General features: G+C 40.8%; 1 protein-coding gene across 3 annotated transcripts in view; it reads left to right on the top strand.

Moving 5' to 3' along the window:
* AK5 (adenylate kinase 5) overlaps positions 1–25,818 on the top strand; it is a 255,871-nt gene that overhangs the window by 123,155 nt on the left and 106,898 nt on the right. For all 3 annotated transcript variants that reach the window (XM_070786293.1, XM_019957245.2, XM_019957244.2), the window contains 2 exons: positions 4,726–4,816; positions 13,328–13,404. In XM_070786293.1, coding sequence (XP_070642394.1) covers positions 4,726–4,816; positions 13,328–13,404 — 168 coding nt within the window. The remainder of the gene's footprint in view (positions 1–4,725; positions 4,817–13,327; positions 13,405–25,818) is intronic.

Here is a 25,818-nt window from a genome sequence, read left to right as displayed (position 1 = left end):
TAAAAAAAAAAGTGTACGTGTGTGTGTGTGTGTGTGTAAGCACATACCTGCCTTGTCCAAAGTATAGAAGCAGTCAAAGGTATATAGACAATACTCTGTCAAAGAAGGACCGCAGTACAGTCCAGGGTCTGTACTGGTGTGTTAAATATACCATCTCTTTAGTCCTCACAATAATCACACTGTATAGATGCTAAGCACAAGGAAATATATTGTTCAAGGTCAGACAGCAGCTACAAGGGAAGCAGAAATTCAAATCAAGGTCTGGCTGAGTTTTCAGCTGCCTGAGCCCGTTTACAAGCCTCCCTTGACTTACGTGGCCCTTGTGCCCCAGGCCTCTGTTGCCTATTGAATGGAGAACTGTCTGTCCACAGCTGCCCTGCCCTCCAGGGCAGCTGACAGAACCCACCCCCCGGCCCCCGCCAAGCCTCTTCAGGACTGAGGGCTGAGCTTCCTCACTCGAACCTGGTGAGAGCCTATGCAGAGACGGCCCCAGGACCCAACCAGACCAGACCTGCAGGGGCTTGGTGCCTTTCAGCTCTTCTAGATCCACACACTCTGCTGTTCCCTAGAGCATGGGATCTGGCTTCCAGGGGCTGCCGTAGGGTCTAGGCAACCAAACCAGAGGTGGGGGAACTTAAACTCTTCTTAAAGAAAACTGGGACCAGTGGAAGACTATAAACTAAAAGACAGCATATATATGCCTCTCCTTTCCTTCTCCCTCAGACTGTTCTGAGATATACTGGTTCCATTTAGTCTTTCTGGAGACCAGCTGTGACTTCTTGTGAAACTGGGGCCCAGATCAGTACTATGTCACCTTACATCTGCTTCGCTTCTTGCTTTGTCTCAGTTCCCCTTTTCCTTCAAACTTACTGCCCTGGCGTTACACACACACACACACACACACACACACACACAGAGCCCCCAGTAAAGTGTTAATCTATAAGTTTTGCTTTGGTTCTGTTTTTTAGGGTACTGCGGCTAAAACATAAGCTTTAATTTATAAAATGACATGCTATTACCCATCTTTCAAAAGTCCAGGAAAAATAAAAACAAACCTTCTATTAGTAGAGCTTACCTCATACTGATCATAGCTGACAAATATTTTGAAAGAAAGAAAAAGAAGCCATGGTCTACAGGTGTGGGAAGCAGTGCATTAAGGTGGCACTAATCTTGCCTTTGAGAAACGCTGGACTGGAAGAAACACAAGCTGGAATCAAGATTGCCAGAAGAAATATCAATAATCTCAGATATGTAGATGACACCACCCTTATGGCAGAAAGTGAAGAGGAACTCAAAAGCCTCTTGATGAAAGTGAAAGTGGAGAGTGAAAAAGTTGGCTTAAAGCTCAACATTCAGAAAACGAAGATCATGGCATCCGGTCCCATCACTTCATGGGAAATAGATGGGGAAACAGTGGAAACAGTGTCAGACTTTATTTTGGGGGGCCCCAAAATCACTACAGATGGTGATTGCAGCCATGAAATTAAAAGACGCTTACTCCTTGGAAGGAAAGTTATGACCAACCTAGATAGCATATTCAAAAGCAGAGACATTACTTTGCCAACAAAGGTTCTTCTAGTCAAGGCTATGGTTTTTCCTGTGGTCATGTATGGATGTGAGAGTTGGACTGTGAAGAAGGCTGAGCACCAAAGAATTGATGCTTTTGAACTGTGGTGTTGGAGAAGATTCTTGAGAGTCCCTTGGACTGCAAGGAGATCCAACCAGTCCATTCTGAAGGAGATCAGCCCTGGGATTTCTTTGGAGGGAATGATGCTGAAGCTGAAACTCCAGTACTTTGGCCACCTCACGCGAAGAGCTGACTTATTGGAAAAGACTCTGATGCTGGGAGGGATTGGGGGCAGGAGGAGAAAGGGACGCCAGAGGATGAGATGGCTGGATGGCATCACTGACTCGATGGACTGGGAGTTTATGATGGACAGGGAGGCCTGGCATGCTGCGATTCATGGGGTCACAAAGAGTCGGACATGACTGAGCGACTGAACTGAATTGAACTGAATCTTGCCTTATCTGCCTAACCACCATATGCTTTTCTCCCTCTTGCATTTAGACAAAAGGCTGTGTTAACACTTGTTTGAGTACCAGGACTCTGTTTATCTGACTATGATGAGCCTGTGTAGCCTAGTAGGATGGAAAGTGTCAACTGTCCTAAATTCAAGCCCTATTGCTTCTGCATATTTGGTGTTTGACTTGAGAAAGTAATGATACCTGCATAGATATTTCCTCACCTGTAAAATAGAAACAAGATAATCTGCCTCACCTTTCCCATGGGCTGATGTGACACCGTGAGAGTATGTTGAAGCATCACACAGGTGTGCTTTAACTGTGTGAGGGGAGGTTAGGTAATAACTTTCTAATTTAGTCTTCTGAATTCCCATCACTAAAAATAATGAAGCACTTCAGTAAGAAAATGTAAAGGAATAAAACTTTTAAATCTTTTCAGATATGTTTAAGGTAATAATTAAGCTTAAAAACCAAGATGGACTAGGGACTTCCCTAGTGGTCCAGTGGGTAAGACACTGAGCTTACACTGCAGGGGACACTGGTTCAATCCCTAGTCTGGGAACTAAGATTTCACAAGCTGTGCAGCATAGCCAAAAAATAGAGGAGAAAAAAAGCTATGATGGAATAAAAGAGACTGGATTTTACCTCCCACATGAAACAAACAAACAGAAATAAACATAAAATATATTAAAAAAAACAATTTTAAGACAGTGATGTCAGACGATCAGATGATTCTCCAAGAGAAAAGAAACATGTGATGGGCCCTGTGATTGCCCTCAGCTGACCACTGGAGAATTTCCAGGCTACAGCGCGTGGAGAGGGAAGCTCTAGGGGGAATGGCGGACTTCACAAATTGAGCAGATGGAGCTCAGACCCCCAAGAGACCAAGGTGGCTGGAGTTCAAAGGACAGAGTATCAAAGATACAAGAGATGCACAGAGAGAAAACTCTGGAGATCTGCAGGATCCAGCAGAGTACAAATCAGGCATGCATGTGAGGAAACTGTGCAAAGCTGAGGGAAAAACAACCCAAAAGGATCAGCAGGAACAGTAGCTGGAGCTCACACTGGGCTAAGAAGAGTGCCTGTTTCTACCAGCCAGACTGAAAAAAAATCCCTTAATTCACAAGGCACTGGCAGAGTACTTGAAAAAAATTTGCCACAACAGTGGGAAATAGTTAACCATAAACTAAATACTGCTGTGGTCAAGTCTAATAAATCTTAGACACATGGCCTGAAAGGATCAAGTTGTTTCCAATAATTAAAATTCATTCCAGAACAAAGCTCAAAAATATTTATAGAAGTTATTATAGTTGTATTTCATATGTTCAAAACCTTGCATTTCATATCTTCAAAACTCTCTATAGAGAGTTTCTAAGACTCAAATCAACTATCTGTGGATAAAAACTACAGTATTCAAGGTAAAAGACGTCTGCTGTTGCTGCTGCTAAGTCGTTTCAGTCATGTCTGACTCTGTGCAACCCCATAGACGGCAGCCCACCAGGCTCCACTGTCCCTGGGATTCTCCAGGCAAGAATACTGAAGTGGGTTGCCATTTCCTTCCCCAATGTATGAAAGTAAAAAGTGAAAGTGAAGTCGATCAGTCGTGTCGGACTCTTCGCGACCCCATGGACTGTAGCCTACCAGGCCCCTCCATCCATGGGATTTTCCCGGCAAGAGTACTGGAGTGGGTTCCAATGTCCTTCTCCCAAAAGACGTCTAGGATGGAATAAATAGTATATCCATACAATGAAATACTACTGAGCAATGAAAAGGAGTGAGCTTGATAAAATCTCAAAACAGTTGTGCTAAAAGAATCCAGACAAAAATGTTTCAAGCTGTGCCATTCCTTTACTTGAAATTCTAGAAGATGCAAAGTAATCTCTAGTGACAGAAAACATATCAGTGATTATCTGATGAGGGGGCAGAAGGAAAGCATTCTCAAGAGGCACAAGGAAACTTTAGGGAGTGATAGAGATGCTCACTATTTTGATTTTTATGATGGTTTCACAGGTGTGCACAGATGTCAAAGCTTATCATTTTGTACACTTTAAATATGTGCAGTTTATTGTATATCAATTATAATTTAAAAAACTAAAGAGACTAAAGTGAATTTCTAAAAACCATTGAACAACTTGGGAAATAGAGGATTTAAAAATGTAGCCACATTTAATGTTTAAAATTTTGTAAATTTTAGAAAATGTTTCAAGATTTAAATCTATAATTTTTGTTACATCTAAACCTATAGTGTCTATAGACTATACCTATAGAATAGCATCTATATTTGTATAGTAGCTAAAATTTGTTTGAGGGTTCTCTCTTTTTCCTTTTTGTAGCAACAAATTAGAAAACCTATTCCCCCTGTTGATTGGAAATATTTTCATGAAGGAGGATGGGGGAGTATTTCAAAACAAAACTAAGAATCAGAAAGCCACAAGTTATTAATTTTTCCAAAGCTTGTTTTAGAAATTAAGAAAATTATACCCATTTTTCTTAACCGTAAGTGACTGCACACTTACTTTCTAACACCCCTTTCTGTTTGATATGAGGTCTGGGCTTGAAAAATCCTCTAAATATCTGATTAAAGACTCCAGGACTTTAATTCCTATTGTCCTCCTTCATTAGAGATGCATGCTCATTATATTTTGGACTGAATTAATTTATGTATTCTCATGCTCCCAACTTGTCTGTCTTGATTTCTCCCAGTTTGATGCCGACCGAGATGAGGATGAGGTGTTCTATGACATCAGCATGGCAGTTGACAGCAAGTTATTTCCAAACAAAGAGGCTGCAGCAGGTAAGTCACCATGTCCTTTGGGCTACAGTACACCCTGCTCCCCTGCCAAGTGTCTGGGGCTTTGTAGTAACGCCAGAGCTCAACATACTGCTGTAAGGTTGTGAGGATGATGCTGTCCTCAGAGCTTTATACCTTCTGGTTTAAAAATAAAGGTACAAAACAACATAGAAAAGAGCCATATATCTGGTTCTTATGGTTGCTGCCTTTCTTCCAGTCATTGCACAGGCAAATTAGCAGGTAGTCACAATATAGCATAGGATCTACATTACTATGGGATTTCCCTAGAGGCTCAGATGGTAAAAAATCTGCCCTAAATGCAGGAGATGTGGGTGGGAAAATCCCCTGGAGGAGGAAAGGGCAACCCACTCCAGTATTTTTGCCTAGAGAATTCCATGGACACAGGAGCCGGGCAGGCTACAGTCCAGGGGGTTGCAAAGAGTCAGACATGACTAAGCAACTAACACTTCACTACTTCTGCTGCTGCTGTGGCTGCTAAGTCGCTTCAGTCGTGTCTGACTCTGTGCAACCCCATGGACAGCAGCCCACGAGGCTCCTCTGTCCCTGGGATTCTCCAGGCAAGAACACTGGAGTGGGTTGCCATTTCTTTCTCCAATGCATGAAAGTGAAAAGTGAAAGTGAAGTCGCTCAGTCGTGTCTGACTCTTCGCGACCCCATGGACTGCAGCCCACCAGGCTCCTCCATCCATGGATTTTCCAGGCAAGAGTACTGGAGTGGGGTACCATTGCCTCACCACTTCTATGTTACTATAATTAAAAGTTAATCTAACCCATAACTTGAGCACAATGAAAGTTACAACTTCTCCAGGCCGCCCTAACACATATATGTCTCTCCTGAACCGCCAGGGAAAAATCCTCCCCTTGGGTCTTCTAGATTCCCCCATTCCAACCCACTGCCCCTGTTGTGGCCCTGACCCTTCTCTTTCTATACCTAGAAGTTTGACACTATATATCTGCTCAAGTAGTCAGTACTCACAGTTCCATCCTTGACCCTTTTCTCACTCTCTTATACACTTTACCTGCATCAACTCATTGCCCCTTATGGTTTCAACCATCACTTCTACATGTTTGACTCTCAAATCTTTGTCTCAATCCTGACCTTTCTTCTCAGTTACAGCCTCAGTGAATAAAGACCAAAAGTTCTGGGCTGTAAAGAAAAAGGCTAAAAAAAAAAAAGAAAAAGGCTAAACATCTAAAATTTTAAGCTGTATTTGAAGCCCACTAAGAACAGGTTTTAAGAAAGACTTTTTTTTTTTTAAAGAGAAGGCAGTAGTCTTTCTGGGCAAACCCACAGAGCACAGATAACTGATATAAACTCACCTGCCTGATTTTCCAGTGATATTTACAGAAAGATAGCCTGTTACAGGAAAGAAGGAATATGGAGAAGTATGTCAGATCGTGTAAACAAGAGTACCACTGCTTCAAAAAAAGTTGTAGACCTATGTTTTTTGTTTGTTTTGTTTTGTTTGACCACCCTTAAGGTAGTTCCCCCACCAGGGATCGAACCCAAGCTCTCTACACTGAAGAACAGAGTTTTAACCACTGGACTACCAGGGAAGTCTTGAGACCTGTGTTTTTAAGTTAATATTTAATTCATAACATTGATTTTAGACCTCTCACAACAAATCTCTATCTGATAGATACCTTCAATTTCCAAACAGCAGAGCAGAGGAGAAAATTTAAACTGCCTCTTCTTTAGAACTTCCAGCACTTTATGACTCTCAAGTAGCATTTCTCCAAAGTGGCCTCATCCTACAGTGATGTAGCTGTGCTGTATAAAGTACATTCAGTAAATTCTGTCTTCATCCTCTTCAGGTCCCCTTGGTAGAGTGCACCAAGAAACCCCCATAGCAGGGGTTTCGAGGGGCCCCTCCTGCCTTCCTACAGCTCTGAGCTTATGAACAGAGAGGTCTGTGTTCACAGCCACAACTCCCTAACCCCCCTCCATTCCCAAGACCGCTGAAAACATACAAGACCTCTACTCAGCCTTAGAGTAAACCCCTTCTATCTGTGACAGCCCTGGTGAGTGAAGTGTTCCCAGGAGAGCCTGTGGTAAACTGGAAATAAACCTATCCTTACCAGAGGCTGCCACTTCACAGCCCCAGACTATTGTTCAGTTCAGTTGCTCAGTTGTGTCCGACTCTTTGCGACCCTATGGACTGCAGCACGCCAGGCCTCCCTATCCATCACCAACCCCTGGAGTTTACTCAAACTCATGTCCATTGAGTCGGTGATGCCATCCAACCATCTCATCCTCTGTTGTCCCCTTCTCCTCCCACCTTCAATCTTTTCCAACATCAGGGTCTTTTCCAATGAGTCTGTTCTTCACATCAGGTGGCCAAAGTATTGGAATTTCAGCTTCAGCATCAGTCCTTCCAATGAATATTCAGGATTTATTTCCTTTAGGATGGACTGGTTGGATCGCCTTGCAGTCCAAGGGACTCTCAAGAGTCTTCTCCAACACCACAGTTCAAAAGCATCAATTCTTTGGTGCTCAGCTTTCTTTATAGTCCAACTATCACATTCATACATGTCTACTGGGAAAACCATAGCTTTGGATTAAAAATTTACTGAGCATGGCCCCGCCCATCAGAACAAGACCCAGTTTCCCCCTCCGTCTGGATGGATGAATTTAACTCAGATGACCATTGTATCTACTACTGTCGGCAAGAATCCCTTAGAAGAAATAGAGTAGCCATCATAGTCAACAAAAGAGTCTGAAATGCAGTACTTGGATGCAATCTCAAAAATGACAGAACAATCTCTGTTCATTTCCAAGGCAAACCATTCATTATCACAGTAATCCAAGTCTATGCCCCGACTAGTAATGCTGAAGAAGCTGAAGTTGAATGGTTCTATGAAGACCTACAAAACCTTCTAGAACTAACACCCCAAAAAGATGTCCTTTTCATTATGGGGGACTGGAATGCAAAAGTAGGAAGTCAAGAAATAACTGGAGTAAGAGGAAAATTTGGCCTTGGAGTAGAAAATGAAGCAGGGCAAAGGCTAATAGAGTTTTGCCAAGAGATGCACTTGTCAGAGCAGACACTCTCTTCCAACAACACAAGACTCTACACAAGGACATCACCAGATGGTCAATACCGAAATCAGATTGATTATATTCTTTGCAGCTAAAGATGGAGAAGCTCTATTCAGTCAGCAAAAACAAGACTGGGAGCTGACTATGGCTCAGATCATGAACTCCTCATTGCCAAATTCAGACTGAAATTGAAGAAAGTAGGGAAAAACCACTAGACCATTCAGGTATGACCTAAATAAAATCCCTTATGATTATACAGTGGAAATGACAAATAGATTCAAGGGATTAGATCAGATAGACAGACTATTGTTACCATTAAAGAATGGACCAGTGTTTCTGGATCCTTCTCTCTTTCCAGAGAAATCAGAAGCCTGCACCAGTAGGTAAAATCTCCCAGCTGATAAACTTCAGTGACTCAGTGAATTAAAGAAAACATGTCCATGGGTTCTGCTCTGTGACTCATCAGTCCCCAGGTCTTGTGCCTTGGCTCTTTCCTTCTCTCTGAATCCTCTCTCTACATAATCTCAGCTGCTCCACAGCTCCCATATCACTTCCAATGATGAAGTGTGAATGACTTTCAATTCCTTTAAATTTTTTAAGTAAAAAATTGTGTGTATATATATATATATATCCGGTCCCATCACTTCATGGGAAATAGATGGGGAAACAGTGGAAACAGTGTCAGACTTTATTTTTTGGGCTCCAAAATCACTGCAGATGGTGACTGCAGCCATGAAATTAAAAGATTGTATATACATATATATATATACATACATATACATACATATATATATATATATATATATATATATATATCTGGTCCCATCACTTCATGGGAAATAGATGGGGAAACAGTGTCAGACTTTAATTTTTGGGCTCCAAAATCACTGCAGATGGTGACTGCAGCCATGAAATTAAAAGACGCTTACTCCTTGGAAGGAAAGTTATGACCAACCTAGATAGCATATTCAAAAGCAGAGACATTCCTTTGCCAGCAAAGGTCCGTCTAGTCAAGGCTATGGTTTTTCCTGTAGTCATGTATGGATGTGAGAGTTGGACTGTGAAGAAGGCTGAGCACTGAAGAACTGATGCTTTTGAACTGTGGTGTTGGAGAAGACTCTTGAGAGTCCCTTGGACTGCAAGGAGATCCAACCAGTCCATTCTGAAGGAGATCAGCCCTGGGATTTCTTTGGAAGGAATGATGCTAAAGCTGAAACTCCAGTACTTTGGCCACCTCATGCGAAGAGTTGACTCATTGGAAAAGACTGATGCTGGGAGGGATTGGGGGCAGGAAGAGAAGGGGACGCCAGAGGATGAGATGGCTGGATGGCATCACTGACTTGATGGACATGAGTTTGGGTGAACTCCAGGAGTTGGTGATGGACAGGGAGGCCTGGCATGCTGCGATTCATGGGGTCGCAAAGAGTCAGACACGACTGAGCGACTGAACTGATGTATATATACATGATGATTTGATTCATGAAATGATTACTGTGGTCCAACTAGTTAACGTACCTGATCTTTTCATTGTTGTTGTTCAGTTGCTCAGTCATGTCTGACTCTTTGCAACTCCACGGACTGCAGCATGCCAGGCTTTCCTGTCCTTCACTGTCTCACAGAGTTTGCTCTAACTCATGTCCCTTGAATCGGTATGCCATCCAACCATCTTATCATTTGTCTCCCCCTTCTCCTCCCACCTTCAATCTTTCCCAGCATCAGGGTCTTTTCCAATGAACCAGTTCTTCCCATTAGGTGGTCAAAGTATTGGAGCTTCAGCTTCAGCATCAGTCCTTCCAATGAATATTTAGGGTTGATTTCCTTTAGGATTGACTGCTATGATCTCTTTGCTGTTCAAGGGAGTCTCAACAATCTTCAACACCAAAATTTAAAAGCATCAATTCTTTGGCTTTCAGAGAAGTGTTAGAGGAACTTTTATCTACAGATTCCCATCACTGCCCAGAAATCCCAGTCTTGCAGGAGGTTCCCTCTATTTGGTACTCAAACTGAGAGGAGGGTCTTCCCAAAACTTCAGATTGAAGATCCACTAACAGGGAAAACATCTTTACCATTGTCCCAGAACACAGTATGCTTAGCCTTCCAGTACCTCTGAAGCCAATGTATCTTCTTCTCAATTAAATTTAAGGGGACAACATTTCCAAAGACCGTTCTACATCTAAAGCTAGTGATGGTGAGTGATCCTGGGGGGTTCTATTTCAGCTCACACCTTTGTTATCTATGGGAAGGATATTTTTAAATCTGAAAAGTAATTTAGAAATTCGAATTATGGGGAAAAGAAAGCCATACTACCCCTTTTACAAAATGTCCTGATTTTGCTGTCTTTTTTGAGTATTAAGATCATTGTAGTTGTTTTATGTGTTAAATTGTCCAGTGAAAGATGCAAAGTGTGTACATATGGTTATATTTACCTCCCTATTTTGTATGTCAAGCCTTAAACTATTATTAAAGGTACCATTTTCAGCAAACCAAGCAACCAGTAGTAAAAGAAAATGAAAGCTATTCAATCATTATCTGAGCAGATAATGACATCCTGTCTATTGCCTTCTATGATCTATTAGTACTGTTTCCAAGAGCAACAACACGTCAAGAAATTCCATCCCTTGATGACACAGTAACATTTCTGTTAAAAACATTTTATTAGGAAAACCAATCTTTTCTTCCTTATGAGCAGGAGTTGTTTATTTTTTAAACAAAGACTGTTCATTCTCCCATTGATGAAGCTAGTTTTCTAATAATCTTGTTCCATTTTCAAATATTAATGTGTGACATCTCTGTTGACTGGGTTGTTTAAGACCCTTTCATGTTGTAGATTATTAAAACAACTAAAAGAACAGTTTCTAATTAAATAAGTAGGACACAGGAACTGAAGCAGCTAACTATTCAGTGAGCCTCTGTGTTCAGGTCATGTTGCTCATTTCAAAGGAACCACTTTAAAGTCTAAGGGGAGGGTATCATCTAAATACTTATCCCCACTTCCACTAGTCAGTCGTGAATCATTTCCATGTTGTGGAAGTAACAAAAGCTAATTAAAGTTGGCATTGCCTTTAACAAAGCTGTCAGTAGCAGCCACCTTGACCTTCATGAGCTGGAGAGACACCCCTTTATTCCACTTTCTTTTCTTCCATTTCTGCAGCCACTCAGTGACCCATCTCATCATCAATCACTCACTGTTTCTGTTTTCTCAGAATGTAGAAGGGACAGCACAGTCCTCCCCTGTAGAGCACTTTAATAGAAGATCATGTATACAAAACCTCTGGGATTGTGTCTGCTTGCAACTTGGAGTCAGTAGCCTGTGTTAGAAATGGGAGCTGTGACTTCTCTTCATCTCACTCACTTTCTGCATGACCTTGGCCAAGCTATGTAACTTCTCCACAGCTCATTTTCCTCTTTTCTAAAGTGACAGAGTAGAATTCTGTGAAATATTAAATTCTAAAATGTCTATGATCCTATCAGAGAGAAGTATACATTTTATTCCTGAGCTCTTTACTGCCTCCCAACACTAAAGTGCAAACTGGTCTTCCAGCTGGACCCTGAGACACCAAGTAGTTTGGCCCTAAGATACACCTTACAAAATTTTTATTTGAAAAATGCTTAAAGAACAAAGATAGGAAAATTACATCTTCTACTTAAAAATCATATATATAATTAAAGTTTCCATATCACCCCTACAGGCACTTTAACACTCGTGTTGCCAAGGGTATCACCAAGAATTGAGGAGTACATATTTATTCAACTATATGCGGCAGCTCTACGGTTCCTTTCCAAAATGATTTGATGGGTCAACCTTCTTCATTTTGAAAATCTTTATTGTACTTCAGTTTTTTTTTAATTACAGACACAATAAACTATCGTGTTCCTGTTTAGTATTTAGTTGATTTGATGGTGGGCTAGTAGTCAATTCTGTGAACAGCAGGGGTAATGATGAGAAGAGAAGAAGAAATGAGGAAAGACTGTGTGGGGACATACCTTGGTTCTTTTTCTAAAAGAAAATATGGAAGTAGCATCTCTAGGAGAGGTCTATATCTGAGAAGTGTGTGAGATGCTTGACACTTTTTTTTAAGAAATTCATCTTCATTTAACATTACTCATTGCATGTTCTGAACAAGAGTTATTTTGCAAGGACAAGTTTACAGTGAAGCAGAGTGGTTGGTTTCTTCACAGGTCCGTAGCATTTCATGGGCAGCACTGAATTCTGTCTTTCTGGCTAGTTAGGTAATATAGATTGCCCAGCAGGAAAGGCTTGTTAGATGAAGATGATAACTCAAGTGTGCTTCAGGAACCCCATTATGAAAATTGCTGGCCTAAGTGTAAGCCTTGGTCATTAATGGATAAATAATTCAGTGTAACCTGTAGTACCTAGGGGTAGAAACTCTGTATTAACAGATTAAGTTAACCTGATTTTTCCCACTTTCAGGGACTAACGTGATCCAAGGGCTGGAAGAAAAGCTCATCAGGTTCTCATGAAGTGAGCAAACTCAGCCCTTCTTTTTCTGGAACCCTTTGCTCTACTCCCACTGTATTTTGCTCCTGTTCCTTCCTCCTCAGTCACTGTTGCACACCCCTAAACCACTTCTCCTCCTGGACAACCCTTATTCACCCTCATAGTCTGGGCTCACAAACTAGTTCCTTGTGAAGAATCCTACCTCATCACCTCCTCCACTACTAGTCAGACTTAGTAGCTTTTTCCTTTTGGTCTCTGAACCTTGCTCTTGTCAAGTTAATCTTCTCTACCTCTTCTTAAGGGTAGAGACAGTGTCTAGATATCTGTTATCAAACCAAACTTGGGTCTGCTGCCCCCAGTGCAGTAAAGCCAATCTACCAACACTGGTTTGTGGTGAAGGAAAGTGCCATGTTATTTGCAAGGTGATAAACAAGGAGTTCAGGGCAGGTAGTGCTCAAAAAGTCAAACTCCTCTATGGGTTTCAGCCAAGCATTTTTAAAGTCCAGATGAGGGAGGGGCATCCCAGCATATGTGATCAACTCATCCCCAGTTCTCTGATTGGTTGATGGTGAGGTAACTGGGTGATGTTACAGGGGTTAACATTATCAATCCTTAGGCAACAGTAGGTCTGGGGGCTACATGCTCACAATCATCAAGTAGTTAATTTCTTCCATTTGGTGGTAATTTTAGCATCTGTAAAACAACTCAGGAAATGTGCATCAGATACTAATATTTAGGTACTTCAGAGAGAAGCCAGAGCAGAGGATAAGGAGGAAGGGTCTGTCTTGGGAAGGCCCTGTAGGATCCTGCCCAGTTACAGCTACATTTTCCATCTGCAGACCAGACAGTGCCTGGCAGATGGGAAGAGTTAAAAATATTGGAGAATTTAATATAATCACAAGGACAATATGGAAACCTCATGGGAGAGAGTTTACTTTAGAAACATGCAGAGACAACCTCCATCCATCAGGTAACATTTGTTTTCCTAATCTTAGGTTCAAGTGACCTTGATCCTTCAATGATGTTGGACACTGGAGAGATCATTGATATAGGATCTGATTATGAAGATCAGGTAATTAAAATCTAAAAATATTTGTCTATTTAAATGTTTTTAATTTTGGTCTTTATAAGTGTTTCATGAAAATTAGAATTACAAATCATTCTGTGAAATGATTACAGATAACTAATAATCTGTTCCATGATAAATCATACAGCTTTTATTCATCAACTTTGGCCCTCTAACCCTCTTTTATCCACAGATTCAAAGTGGCAATTAATTAAGGGAAGATCTGTGGTCAGAAGTTATATGAGCTAGAAGTAAGGCTACGCGAGGTTCTCTTGCCCAAGAATTTGTCTGTATGTCATTCTTCCCAATTATAAGCCCAGTATTTACTAACCACTGCCTACAGACTCGGGGCCCTGCTTTCTTTTTCTAACCTTTAAAAGGGACTGCTGACCAAGGACAACACAGCCAAGAAGTCACATATATTTTCTATTTGGATAAGAAATTTATCTGGGTCATTTTTTTCTCAGCACAAGAACTCTTCTTCCTGCCCTGTTTTAATGATCCAAAATAGTTGGCAAATGATCTGACTCTCTAATTAGGCCTTATTTTTTAAAAAGCATCTTGTCTGAAACTTCATCCACCTCTCACCAATGCTCTTCTGCAGTGGCTGAAAGCCAAGTGGGCATGTTCTCCTGGATTTTTCCCCCATTTTCAACTAATACATGTCACAAATTAATGAAATAGATCTGACCAGTGTCCAAATGTAATGGCTGTTTCTCTGTTTCACATACGTATTCAGAAACTATTTTCACAGGCTTTAAGTTTCTTCCCTTACATCACAAAGCAAGGAGACGATATTGACAAGTATTTAAAATATCTTTTAGCGTTTATTAAGCACTTCATACATACTAAACATTGGGCTAAGTTCCTTAACTTGATTATCTCGCTAATTCCCCACAACATCTCTAGGAAATAGGAATTACTATCTTTATTTCATAGATAAGAGAATTAAGACTCCAAGAGTAATTTGCATGCAGTTACACAAATAGTTTCACAGTGGAGCTTGTGAACTCAGGGCAGTTTCCCTAAACCTGCACTCTGCCACCCGCCATCCTCAGTCTCCAAAGACAGGCCATTCAGTGATGAATTTTTGGAGCCTTTTAAGTTGCTAACTCTTAAGATCTCAGCAGAGGCAAATGCCAAACAACCACTATAAAAATGAGCTCACCATCTAAAGTTATACACCGCACCAAGAAATGAACCATAGCATGAAATCCAGCTGATTAAACAAATGAAGGGTTCACACCCCAAGGACTAGACAGAACAGAAAAATCTGAAAGAAATCTTAATCAAGGAATATTTAAAATGTCCAAAGAGCTAAAGGGAAGATTAGAAGTCTTGAAACAAGTATGGGAAAGAATGGAAAGCAAGAGGCAAGAAGGAATAGTGAGGAAGAAATAGAAATTCTAGGCACAAAAAAATATTGTCATTGCAATAAAAATTCAATGAACAGGTTGTAGACTAGACACAGCTAAAAAGAGACAATGCTAGAGCTGAGGAAATTTCCTTAGAATAAAACAAAGAGCTAAAAGAGAGTTCTTCTTGTCAAAGAAAGAACTTGGGAGACACTGAGGATGGAATGATTGGGTCAACATGTTCTAAAAGGAGTTCCAGAAGGAGGATAGAGTGGAGGGAGTAGAGCTTCGTGTTAACAGATAATGGTTGAGAATTTTACAGAGATGAGAAAAGACAAGTCCCCAGATTGAAGGAGCACATTGTATCCTGAACAGGAAAAAAAGAATAACCCTCACTTTTCTTTTTTCATTTAGCAAATATCAATAGAGCACCTACTATGTGCCAGGTACTATTTCAGCACATCTAATCATATAAAACAGACAAGGAGCGTCCATCCAGGTGGGCAAGATAGTATACAAGAAACATGTTAGTAAATTAGTAAATATCCTAGATTGATATGTGCTATGAGAAGGAAAAAAAAATAGAACAAGGTAGGAAGGTCAGGAATGCTGGAGTAGGGACAGATTATAGTATTAACTAGGATAGTCAATATTAACTAGGATGGTCTCATTAAAGAGGTGAGATTTGAGCAAAGACTTGGCATATAATGTAAAACATAGAGAACACAAAATACTAAGGACAAAAATAAAATATTAAAAGTGAAAAGGCATTACCTAATAGCAGTTTGGAGGGGAAGGGCAACAGATACAATAAATCAGGTGCTTGCCTTTTCTGAGTACCTCCAATAAGTCAGATGCTATGCTTTATGGTTTACATACATCATTGCTAATCTTTCCAATAACTTAAGAAGGTAGCTCTGTTAAACTAAAACTCAGAAAGCTTAACTGACTTCCCAAGACCACATAACTAACAAGCAATAGAGTCAGGAATCAAACTATGATCAGTCTGGCACCAAAAGCTAGTTTATGCTTTCACATTCCAAATAAAGCCATTATCAAAGTCACTGACAATCCATTGCCAATTCCAGTTAACGCTTTTTCATTATCTTTCTTAACCTTTGCTGCCTTTGATCCACTCCTGTGACAGTAGTGCAAAAGCAGCCACAACTCTACTTAAACAAAAGTGTGGCTGTGTTCCAGTAAAACTTTATTTATGGTCACTGAAATTTGAATTCCACATATTTTCTTGTGATTTATTTTGACTATTTGAAAATGTAAAACCCTTTCTTAATGAAGACACTGTTTACAGTCAGCAGAGTGGATTTAGCCTGTGGCCATAGGTTGCTGTGGAGAAGGAAATGGCAACCCACTCAAGTATTCTTGCCTGGAAAATCCTGTGGATGGAGGAGCCTGGTGGGCTGCTGTCCATAGGGTCACACAGAGTTGGTCATGATTTAAGCGACTTAGCATGCATGCATGCATTGGAGAAGGAAATGGCAACCCACTCAAGTATTCTTGCCTGGAGAATCCCAGGGACGGGGAAGCTTGTGGGCTGCTGTCTATGGGGTCATGCAGAGTCTGACACTACTGAAGCGACTTAGCAGCAGCAGCATAAGTTGCTGACCATGACTATAAACCATCTCCACTTCTTGACACTGTCCTACTAGCTTCTAACATTTCTATAGTATTTAATACTGTTCTAAATGCTTCACATTTATTACATTTTATCCTGAGACAGTTACATGAGATTGATATCATTATCCCAATTTCACTCATAAGGAAACTGTAGCCCAGAGGAATTCAGAAGTTTACTTAAAGTCACACACCTGGCAAGAGGTAAAGACAGAATTCCAACACAGCTGTCCAACTGCAGAGCCAGGATCAGGAAAGATAGGTGAGGCTCTGCTATAGTAACAAATAAAACTCAAGGGACTTCGCTGGTGATCCAGTGGTTGAGACTCCATGCTTCCACAGCAAGGGACATGGGCTCAGCCTCTGGTCAGGGAACTAAGATTCAGCATGCCATAAATTTTTTTTTTTTATTTGTAAAAAGGAAAGAATAGCAAACTAATGGAGCTTACCTTCTTAAAACAAAAACAAAACCCATCAAAATTTGAGTGTTTTCCTTCCAGAGAGACATCTGAAGGGACCATGGATTAGAAGGGGAAAAGCGTGGGTTGGCGGGGAGTGGCGGAAACCTGCTCTTAATTGCATATTTCTTCCTCCCACGATCATGAGACATCCCCTGTCACTGACTCTGCCTATGTCTAAGGAAGTTGAAAACCGGAGCTTACTTAAGTGTTTAGTGAGTGCCAAGCCAGCCTGGACTGCAAAGCTCTTGCCCCCACTGTTCTCTCTCTCACACTTCTCTCACTTCTTGGTCCACTCTTTCTTGGTTTTCTTGTGAACACTGCTCCGTTGGTGCATTACTTCAATGTGAGCATCCCTGGTATCCTGGCAAAGAGAACCTTCGCTCCTCACTGCATGCGTTATCCTTTGAGCAGCTTGACCACAGGCATGATTTCAGCTTCATTCAGAGTCCCCTGGTGAGCTTCCAACGCCTACGTCTGCCTGCTAAACAGCACTGGTTGGATTTCCCACGTGCATCTCACACTCAGAACGTCCAAAACTGAACTCACTGTCTTCCCCCACAAAATCTGTTCTTCCTTCTGTTTCCCCTATTTCTGTGAATGGTACCACCACCCTCCCAGCTGCCCAAGCCAGAGACAAGGGCGTCTTCCTAGTCTCCTTCCTTTTTCTCCCTCCCTACATCAGGGTGATCAGAAAGCTGGTCAGCCGGTGTGTTTTCCTGTGCAGACATCACTCCTTCCCTCTCCAGTTCCTCTGCCACTGCCCTGGTTCACACCCTCACCCTTCTTCCCCAGGACCGCTGAGACAGTGTCCGAACCAGTCTCCCTTCCCTAGGCTCCTCACCCATGAAAATCATCTTGCTTAAAAGCCAAGTCAGTCAGCATATCTCACTGCTTAAAACTCTTCATGGCTCTTCATTGATGTCAGAATTAAATCAGAACTCTTATCAGTATACATGGGAACATTCAAATTAGCCTGACCATCACCTCCTTCCCCAAACTCATCCCTTGCCAATCACCAAAACACACTGCATGTGCCAGCCACACCAAGCCATTTGCAGTGCCCCTAAGTGGGGGTTGTGCTTTGTGAAGTCTCTTTCCTCTATGCGGAAGCTTCTGCAGCCCATCACCCCCTGTGCCAGATAACCTCTACTCATGGTCCATCAGGACCACACTCCTCCTTGAGGAAGCCCTTCTCCTTCCATGTCAGGTTCACCTTCTTGGGGGACCCACGAGCCCCTGTGTTCTAATATCCTTTTGCATTGTGTTCTGCTCTCCTGTCACTCAACCAATACACAATAGTGCTCAAAAAATGTCCATTTTTAGAAAAGTCAAAAAAATGATTTCTAGTTTTTCTACTTCAAGTGTTGAAAGGAAAAAAAAAAAAAAAAGCCTAGGCTTTAGTATCCTGTGAAATTATCCTCCAAAAATGAAAGAGAAATAAAAACTATCTCAGACAGAATTTGAGGCAATTTGTTACCAGTAGATCTGCCTTGCAAGAAATGCTAAAAAGAAGTTCTTTAGAGAGAAAGAAAATAATATAGGTCAGAAATTCAGATCTACATAAAGAAAGGAAAAGTATCAGAGAATGAATAAGTGAAAGTAAAATAAAAACTTATTTTTCTTATTCTTAATTGATCTAACAGATAATGACGTGTTAAAAACAATAATAGCCACAGTGTATTTTATTATGTATGTTTGTGTATTAGTGAAATGATGACAACAAAGGATGGAAGGGAGGAATGAGGAATATTTTGTTATTATAAGGTACTTGTACTGTCTGCTTATTTGAAAGTGGATTTGGATTAGTTTAAATGGCTATTGCAAATTCTAGAGCAACCACCTTTTTAAAAAAAAGTTTAAAAAGAAACATAATTTATATGTTAAGGAAGGAGAGAAAATGGAATCATATAAAATACTTAACTAAAGATACAAAGGCAGAAAAAGTTTGGAGATTAAAAGAAGAAGCAAAGAACATGGGCAATAAATAGAAAATAGTAACAAATGCTAGATGATAATCCAGCTATATCAGCAGACACTTTAAATATCAGTGATCTAAATACTCCAATTAAAAGACAGAGATTTTCAAAATCGATCAAAAAAAGACCCAACCACATGCTGTCTTCGTCATTATTGTTCAGTCACTAAGTCATGTCTGACTCTACTACATCCCCACAGACTGTAGCCCGCCAGGTTCCTCTGTCCATGGAATTTTCCAGGCAAGCGTACTGGAGTGGGTTGCCATTTCCTTCTCCAGGGGATATTCCCAACCAAAGGACCAAACCTGCGTCTCCTTTATTGCAGGCAGATTCTAAATTTACCGCTGAGCCACAGGGAAGCCCACATGCTATCTGCAAGAAACTTATCTTAAATATAAAGGTACATATAGATTAACAAAAAGGAATAGAGAAAGATGTATATTGTTAGCACTAAATAAAAGAAAGCAAAAATAGCTATATTAATTTCATACAGGGCAAATTTCAAAGCAAGAAAAGTTATCAGGGATAAAGAAGAGTGGTACATGATGATAATGGGGTCAATACTCCAAAAAGACGTAACCAATTCATAGTGTATATGCTGCTAACAACAGAGTGTTTCTAGACTCATCATTTGCCCAAGCCTTTGGTCCCATTCTTTCCATCTGCTCTAGAACTTTGCTCCATTAACTGGTACTGCTTTGTCTTTCTAAAAGCTCTCATCTTCAGAGTATCTTTTTTATCTATCTACCAACCCACCCCTTACCCCCACTTCGAAGAAAGAAGGCCATTAACATTGCCAAATGTCATAGAACGGCCACATAGGATACTGTCTTTCCTCTACCCTTTCCTTCAGCACTAAATCTGGCGAAAGAGAAGTCAGCTCCCCTGCTTCTATGCTCTCACCTCCCATTCTGTCCTATAAGCCAGCTTCTGCCTATTTGTTCCCCTAAGAGAGCTTTAGAAGTCATCTCATTACTGCCAAGTCAGGAGAACATTTCCTAGTTCCTACAATGTCTGGGGCTCAAGACACTAGCTTGCATTTCTGCTTTCTCAAAACACTTGGGTGCCTTGGTTTAATACCACCTCTGTGGCCATTATTTCTTTACCTCCTTCCCCCAGCATGGTTTTTCTTACTCTGCCCTCCCTTTAAAATAGTATGTTCACCCAGTTCCTTTTTTCATTGTTTGTTTAATGCCAGCTTTCAAGGAAGGAAGAATATGTTTAACACTGTTACATAGTCATTCTGTTTAAAAACCATCCAGATGACTTAAAGGCTGTGTCAGGAGTGGGAGGGTCCCTCTTCTCACACCACACAACTGTTTCAGCTAAGCCCATGACTTCACCTTTTTTAACTTACTTATTCATTCAACTCATATAGAGAATATTTGATGTGCCAGACTCTTATGTGAGTTACTGAAAATATACAGTGAGCAAAAGAAGATACCGTTCCTACTCTCATTGCTCTTACAGGTAGAAATAGATAATAGAATAATCACATAAGTAGAAGATCAAAACTATGCTAAGTGTTTGGGAGAAGTACATAGTGCCATGTGTGTGATCAGTGGGATTTATCCCAGGGATGCAAGAATTTTTCAGTATCCACAAACCAATCAGTGTGACACACCACATCAACAAGTTGAAAAATGAAAATTATATGATCATCTCAATAGATGCAGGAAAAGCTTTTGACAAAATTCAACAGCCATTTATGATAAAAAAAAAAAAAAACCTCTTCAGAAAGTGGGCACAGAGGGAACCTACCTCAACATAATAAAGGCCATATATGACAAACCTACAGTTAACATCATACTGAACTGTGAAAAGCTGAAAACATTTCCTCTAAGATCAGGAACAGGACAAGAATGTCCACTCTTACCACTTTTATTCAATATAGTTTTGGAAGTCCTAAACATAGCAGTCAGAGACAAAAAGAGAAGTAAATGGAATCCAAACTGAAAAAGAAGTAAAACTTTTATTGTTTGCAGATGACATGATACTATACATAGAATATCCTCAAGATGCTATCAGAACACTAGGAGAGCTCATCAATGAATTTGCTCAAGTTGCAGAATACAAAACTAATACAAAGAAATCTTTTGCATTTCTATACACTAACAATGAAAGATCAGAAAGAGTAATTAAGGAAACAATCCCATTTACCATCACATCAAAAAGAATAAAATACCTAGGAAAAAAACTACCTAAGGAGGCGAAAGACTTAGAAAACTATAAGACACTGATGAAAGAAATAAAAGATGACACAAACAGATGGAGAGATATATCATGTTCTTGGTTGGAAGAATCAATATTGTCAAAATGATTATACTACACAAGGCAATCTACAGATTCAGTGCAATCCCTATCAAATTACCACTGGCATTTTTCACAGAACTAAATTTAAAATATCTTAAAATTGTATGGAGACACAAATTGACCCCAAAAAGCCAAGGCAATCTTGAGAAAGAAAAACTGAGCTGGAAGAATCAGCTCCCTGACTTTGGACTATACTACAAATCTACAGTCATCAAAACAGTATGGTACTGGCACAAAAACAGGAATATAGGTCAATCAGATCAGATCAGATCAGTCGCTCAGTCGTGTCCGACTCTTTGCGACCCCATAAAGCACAGCACGCCAGGCCTCCCTGTCCATCACCAACTCCCAGAGTTCACTCAGACTCACATCCATCGAGTCAGTGATGCCATCCAGCCATCTCATCCTCTGTCGTCCCCTTCTCCTCCTGCCCCCAATCCCTCCCAGCATCAGAGTCTTTTCCAATGAGTCAACTCTTCACATGAGGTGGCCAAAGTACTGGAGTTTCAGCTTGAGCATCATTCCTTCCAAAGAAATCCCAGGGCTGATCTCTTTCAGAATGGACTGGTTGGATCTCCTTGCAGTCCAAGGGACTCTCAAGAGTCTTCTCCAACACTACAGTTCAAAAGCATCAATTCTTCGGCGCTCAGCCTTCTTCACAGTCCAACTCTCACATCCATACATGACCACAGGAAAAACCATAGCCTTGACTAGACGGACCTTTGCTGGCAAAGGAATGTCTCTGCTTTTGAATATGCTATCTAGGTTGGTCATAACTTTCCTTCCAAGGAGTAAGCGTCTTTTAATTTCATCGCTGAAGTCACCATCTGTAGTGATTTTGGAGTCCAGAAAAATAAAGTCTGACACGGTTTCCACTGTTTCCCCATCTATTTCCCATGAAGTGGTGGGACTGGATGCCGTGATCTTCATTTTCTGAATGTTGAGCTTTAAGCCAACTTTTTCACTCTCCACTTTCACTTTCATCAAGAGGCTTTTGAGTTCCTCTTCACTTTCTGCCATAAGGGTGGTGTTATCTGCGTATCTGAGGTTACTGATATTTCTCCCGGCAATTTTGATTCCAGTTTGTGTTTCTTCCAGTCCAGCATTTCTCATGATGTACTCTGCATATAAGTTAAATAAGCAGGGTGACAATATACAGCCTTGATGAACTCCTTTTCCTATTTGGAACCAGTCTGTTGTTCCATGTCCAGTTCTAACTGTTGCTTCCTGACCTGCATACAGATTGCTCAAGAGACAGATCAGGTGGCCTGGTATTCCCATCTCGAAGAATTTTCCACAGTTTATTGTGATCCACACAGTCAAAGGCTTTGGCATAGTCAATAAAGAAGAAGTAGATGTTTTTCTGGAACTCTCTTGCTTTTTCCATGATCCAGCAGATGTTGAAAATTTGGTCTCTGGTTCCTCTGCCTTTTCTAAAACTAGCTTGAACATTAGGAAGTTCACGGTTCACATATTGCTGAAGCCTGGCTTGGAGAATTTTGAGCATTACTTCACTAGCGTGTGAGATGAGTGCAATTGTGCAGTAGTTTGAGCATTCTTTGGCATTGCCTTTCTTTGGGATTGGAATGAAAACTGACTTTTCCAGTCCTGTGGCCACTGCTGAGTTTTCCAAATTTGCTGGCATATTGAGTGCAGTACTTTCACAGCATCATCTTTCAGGATTTGAAATAGCTCAACTGGAATTCCATCACCTCCTAGCTTTGTTCGTAGTGATGCTTTCTAAGGCCCACTTGACTTCACATTCCAGGATGTCTGGCTCTAGGTCAGTGATCACACCATCGTGATTATCTGGGTCATGAAGATCTTTTTTGTACAGTTCTTCTGTGCATTCTTGCCATCTCTTCTTAATATCTTCTGCTTCTGTTAGGTCCATACCATTTCTGTCCTTTATCAAGCTCATCTTTGCATGAAATGTTCCTTTGGTATCTCTGATTTTCTTGAAGAGATCTCTATTCTTTCCCATTCTGTCATTTTCCTCTATTTCTTTGCATTGATTGCTGAGGAAGGCTTTCTTATCTCTTCTTGCTATTCTTTGGAACTCTGCATTCAGATGTTTATATCTTTCCTAAAAATCCCAGAAATATTCCCCACACACCTATGGTCAATTAATGTCTGACATGGAAGGCAAGACCATGCAATGGAGAAAAGACAGTCTCTACAATAAATTTTACTAGGAAAACTGGAAGGCTATATGTTAAAAAGAATTAAATTTGAACATTTTTAATACCATACACAAAAATAAACTCAAACTGGATTAAAGATATAAATGTAAGACCAGAGACTATAAAACTCTTAGAGAAATACATAAGCAGAACACTCTTTGACATAAGTCACAGCAATATCTCTTTCAATTTGTCTCCTACTGACAAAGTTTCATATAGTCAAAACTGTGGTTTTTCCAGTGCCCATGTATGGATGTGAGAGTTGGACCATAAAGAAGGCTGAGTGCCAAAGAACTGATGCTTTTTAACTGTGGTGTTGGAGAAGACTCTTGGGAGTCCCTTGGACTGCAAGGAGGTTGAAACAGTCAATCCTAAAGGAAATCAATCCAGAATATTCATTGGAGGAACTTATGCTGAGGCTGAAGCTCTAATACTTTGGGCACCTAATGCGAAGGGCCGACTCACTTGAAAACATCCTGATGCTGGGAATGATTGAAAGCAGGATGAGAAGGGGATCATAGAGGACAAGATGTTTGGTTAATATCACCAATTCAATGGACATGAGTTTGAGTAAGCTCTGGGAGATGGTGAAGGACAGGGAAGCTTGGCGTGCTGCAGTCCATGGGGTTGAAAAGAGTCAGACACGGCTGAGGGGCTGAACAACAAAGAGTAATGGAAATAGAAACAAACTAAAAAAATGGAACCTAATTAAACTCAAAAACTTTTGCACAGCAAAATAAACCATTAAAAAAAAAAAAACTGAGAAGACAACCCACAGAATGGGAGAAAATATTTGCAAATGATGTAAGCAACAATGGGTTAATCTCCAAAACTTACAAATAGCTCATGTGGCTCAATATCAAAAACACAAACAACCCAGTCAAAAAATGGACTAAAGTCCTAAATAGACATTTTTCCAAAGGAGGCTGGCCAAGAGGCACATGAAATGATTCTCAACATCACTAGTTATTAGAGAAATGCAAGTCAAAACTATGAGATAGCACCTCACACAAATCAGAATGGCCATCATCAAAAATTCTACAAACAATAAATGCTGGAGAGGGGGTCCAGCCCCAGCAGGATCCAGGGATACCCTCAGGAAGGACGGTGTCGGCGATAGAGATAACACGGGTCTTATAATGAACTGGAACCTGATGGCCTGGGGTCAAACGATAAGAGAATAAAGGAGAAAGAATAAAGAGAAAAAAGGAGGCTGATATTCCTTGGTTTACACAGAAAGCCAATAAAGCCCCTGGCACGGGACTTGCTCTGTTCACGGAGGCCACAGGCGCCCTCTCAGTGGGGTGAAGACGCAGGACAGCCTCTCCCCTGGATGAAGACGCAGGACGCCTTCCTGATTGGGTCTTAGAAGCCTGGGCAAAAAAGTGAACTCAGAGAGCCTCTGTGTTCCAAAGAATCTGCCTGAGAAAAAAGAGAGAGAGAGAAAGAAAGACAGACGAGAGAGAGAGAAAGAAAGACACAGAGACCAGAGCTCTGGTGAAGTGGGATCCACAGCTTTATTTTCAAAAGGAACTTTTACCCTCTGAGTTACACATTTCTCAAAGTAAAAAATACAGAGTCAGCTCAACATTCCATCAATTTTACCTTTATCGAAACCAGGACATTTTCTGCACACCTTTTCATAAACAAAGGTCTTATGTTATGTCTGGCCCTGTGGCCTGTTAACATTTCATGACTCTTTTCTGATAAAGGTTGATCAGCCAGAAAACTTGTTTTCCCCTAAAGTGTTTTTTCTTTATTTCTCCCAGCCTCAGAAAGTACTAAATAAAGTTACATTCTCACAGAGCAAAGGTGCAGTGGGTCACAACAAAGAAAGAACTTATTAGCTCAAAGGTCTGATGTGGTTAATACCAAGGCTACTACTTGTTTTTCTTACATTCCAACTACATTAACTAACGCACTCCCAGTTGCACAATGGATAAGGGATATGGGAACTTGGCAGCAAGCATTGGCCCAATAATGAAGCCCTTCACCAGTACTATCTATTCTAATAATTTTTCATCCCTCAAAGGGCTCTACACTCATTAGAACTTTTAGAATGTTTAGGCTTCCCGTGCCTTTCATGGATGAGGAGTTGTGAGCAATTATGTGCGTTAGTTGCAAGGGTATGGATAAACCTGCCAAGCAAGCTAAAATGCTAACAGAGGGGTTAGAATTGAAATACTTTCAAGCCCAGGAGATTTATTAATTAGAACCCTAAATTGATTTTGTTCAGAGAAAGGTGGCCAGGGATAGCCCCCTACTAATGTCAAAAGAGTTGGTGAAAAGCATAATATAGTAAACAGTAGACAGACAGATTTTGGTTTTGGGGTAGGTGCTCGAGCAGGTCCAAGGAATCCCTTGAGTCCTGATCTGCTTTTGCCTGTCAGGTCCTCTCTGCATGACCTTTGTCATGGGTGGGACTTCCCGTGGTGGCTCCCGGCAAGATACCACCTCACACAAATCAGAATGGCCATCATCAAAAATTCTACAAACAATA

The sequence above is a fragment of the Bos indicus genome, chromosome 3 (assembly GCF_029378745.1).
Source record: "Bos indicus isolate NIAB-ARS_2022 breed Sahiwal x Tharparkar chromosome 3, NIAB-ARS_B.indTharparkar_mat_pri_1.0, whole genome shotgun sequence".
Classification (NCBI taxonomy): domain Eukaryota; kingdom Metazoa; phylum Chordata; class Mammalia; order Artiodactyla; family Bovidae; genus Bos; species Bos indicus.
The sequence above is the reverse complement of the archived record's forward strand: the minus strand, read 5'-3'. Positions and strand labels throughout refer to the sequence as shown.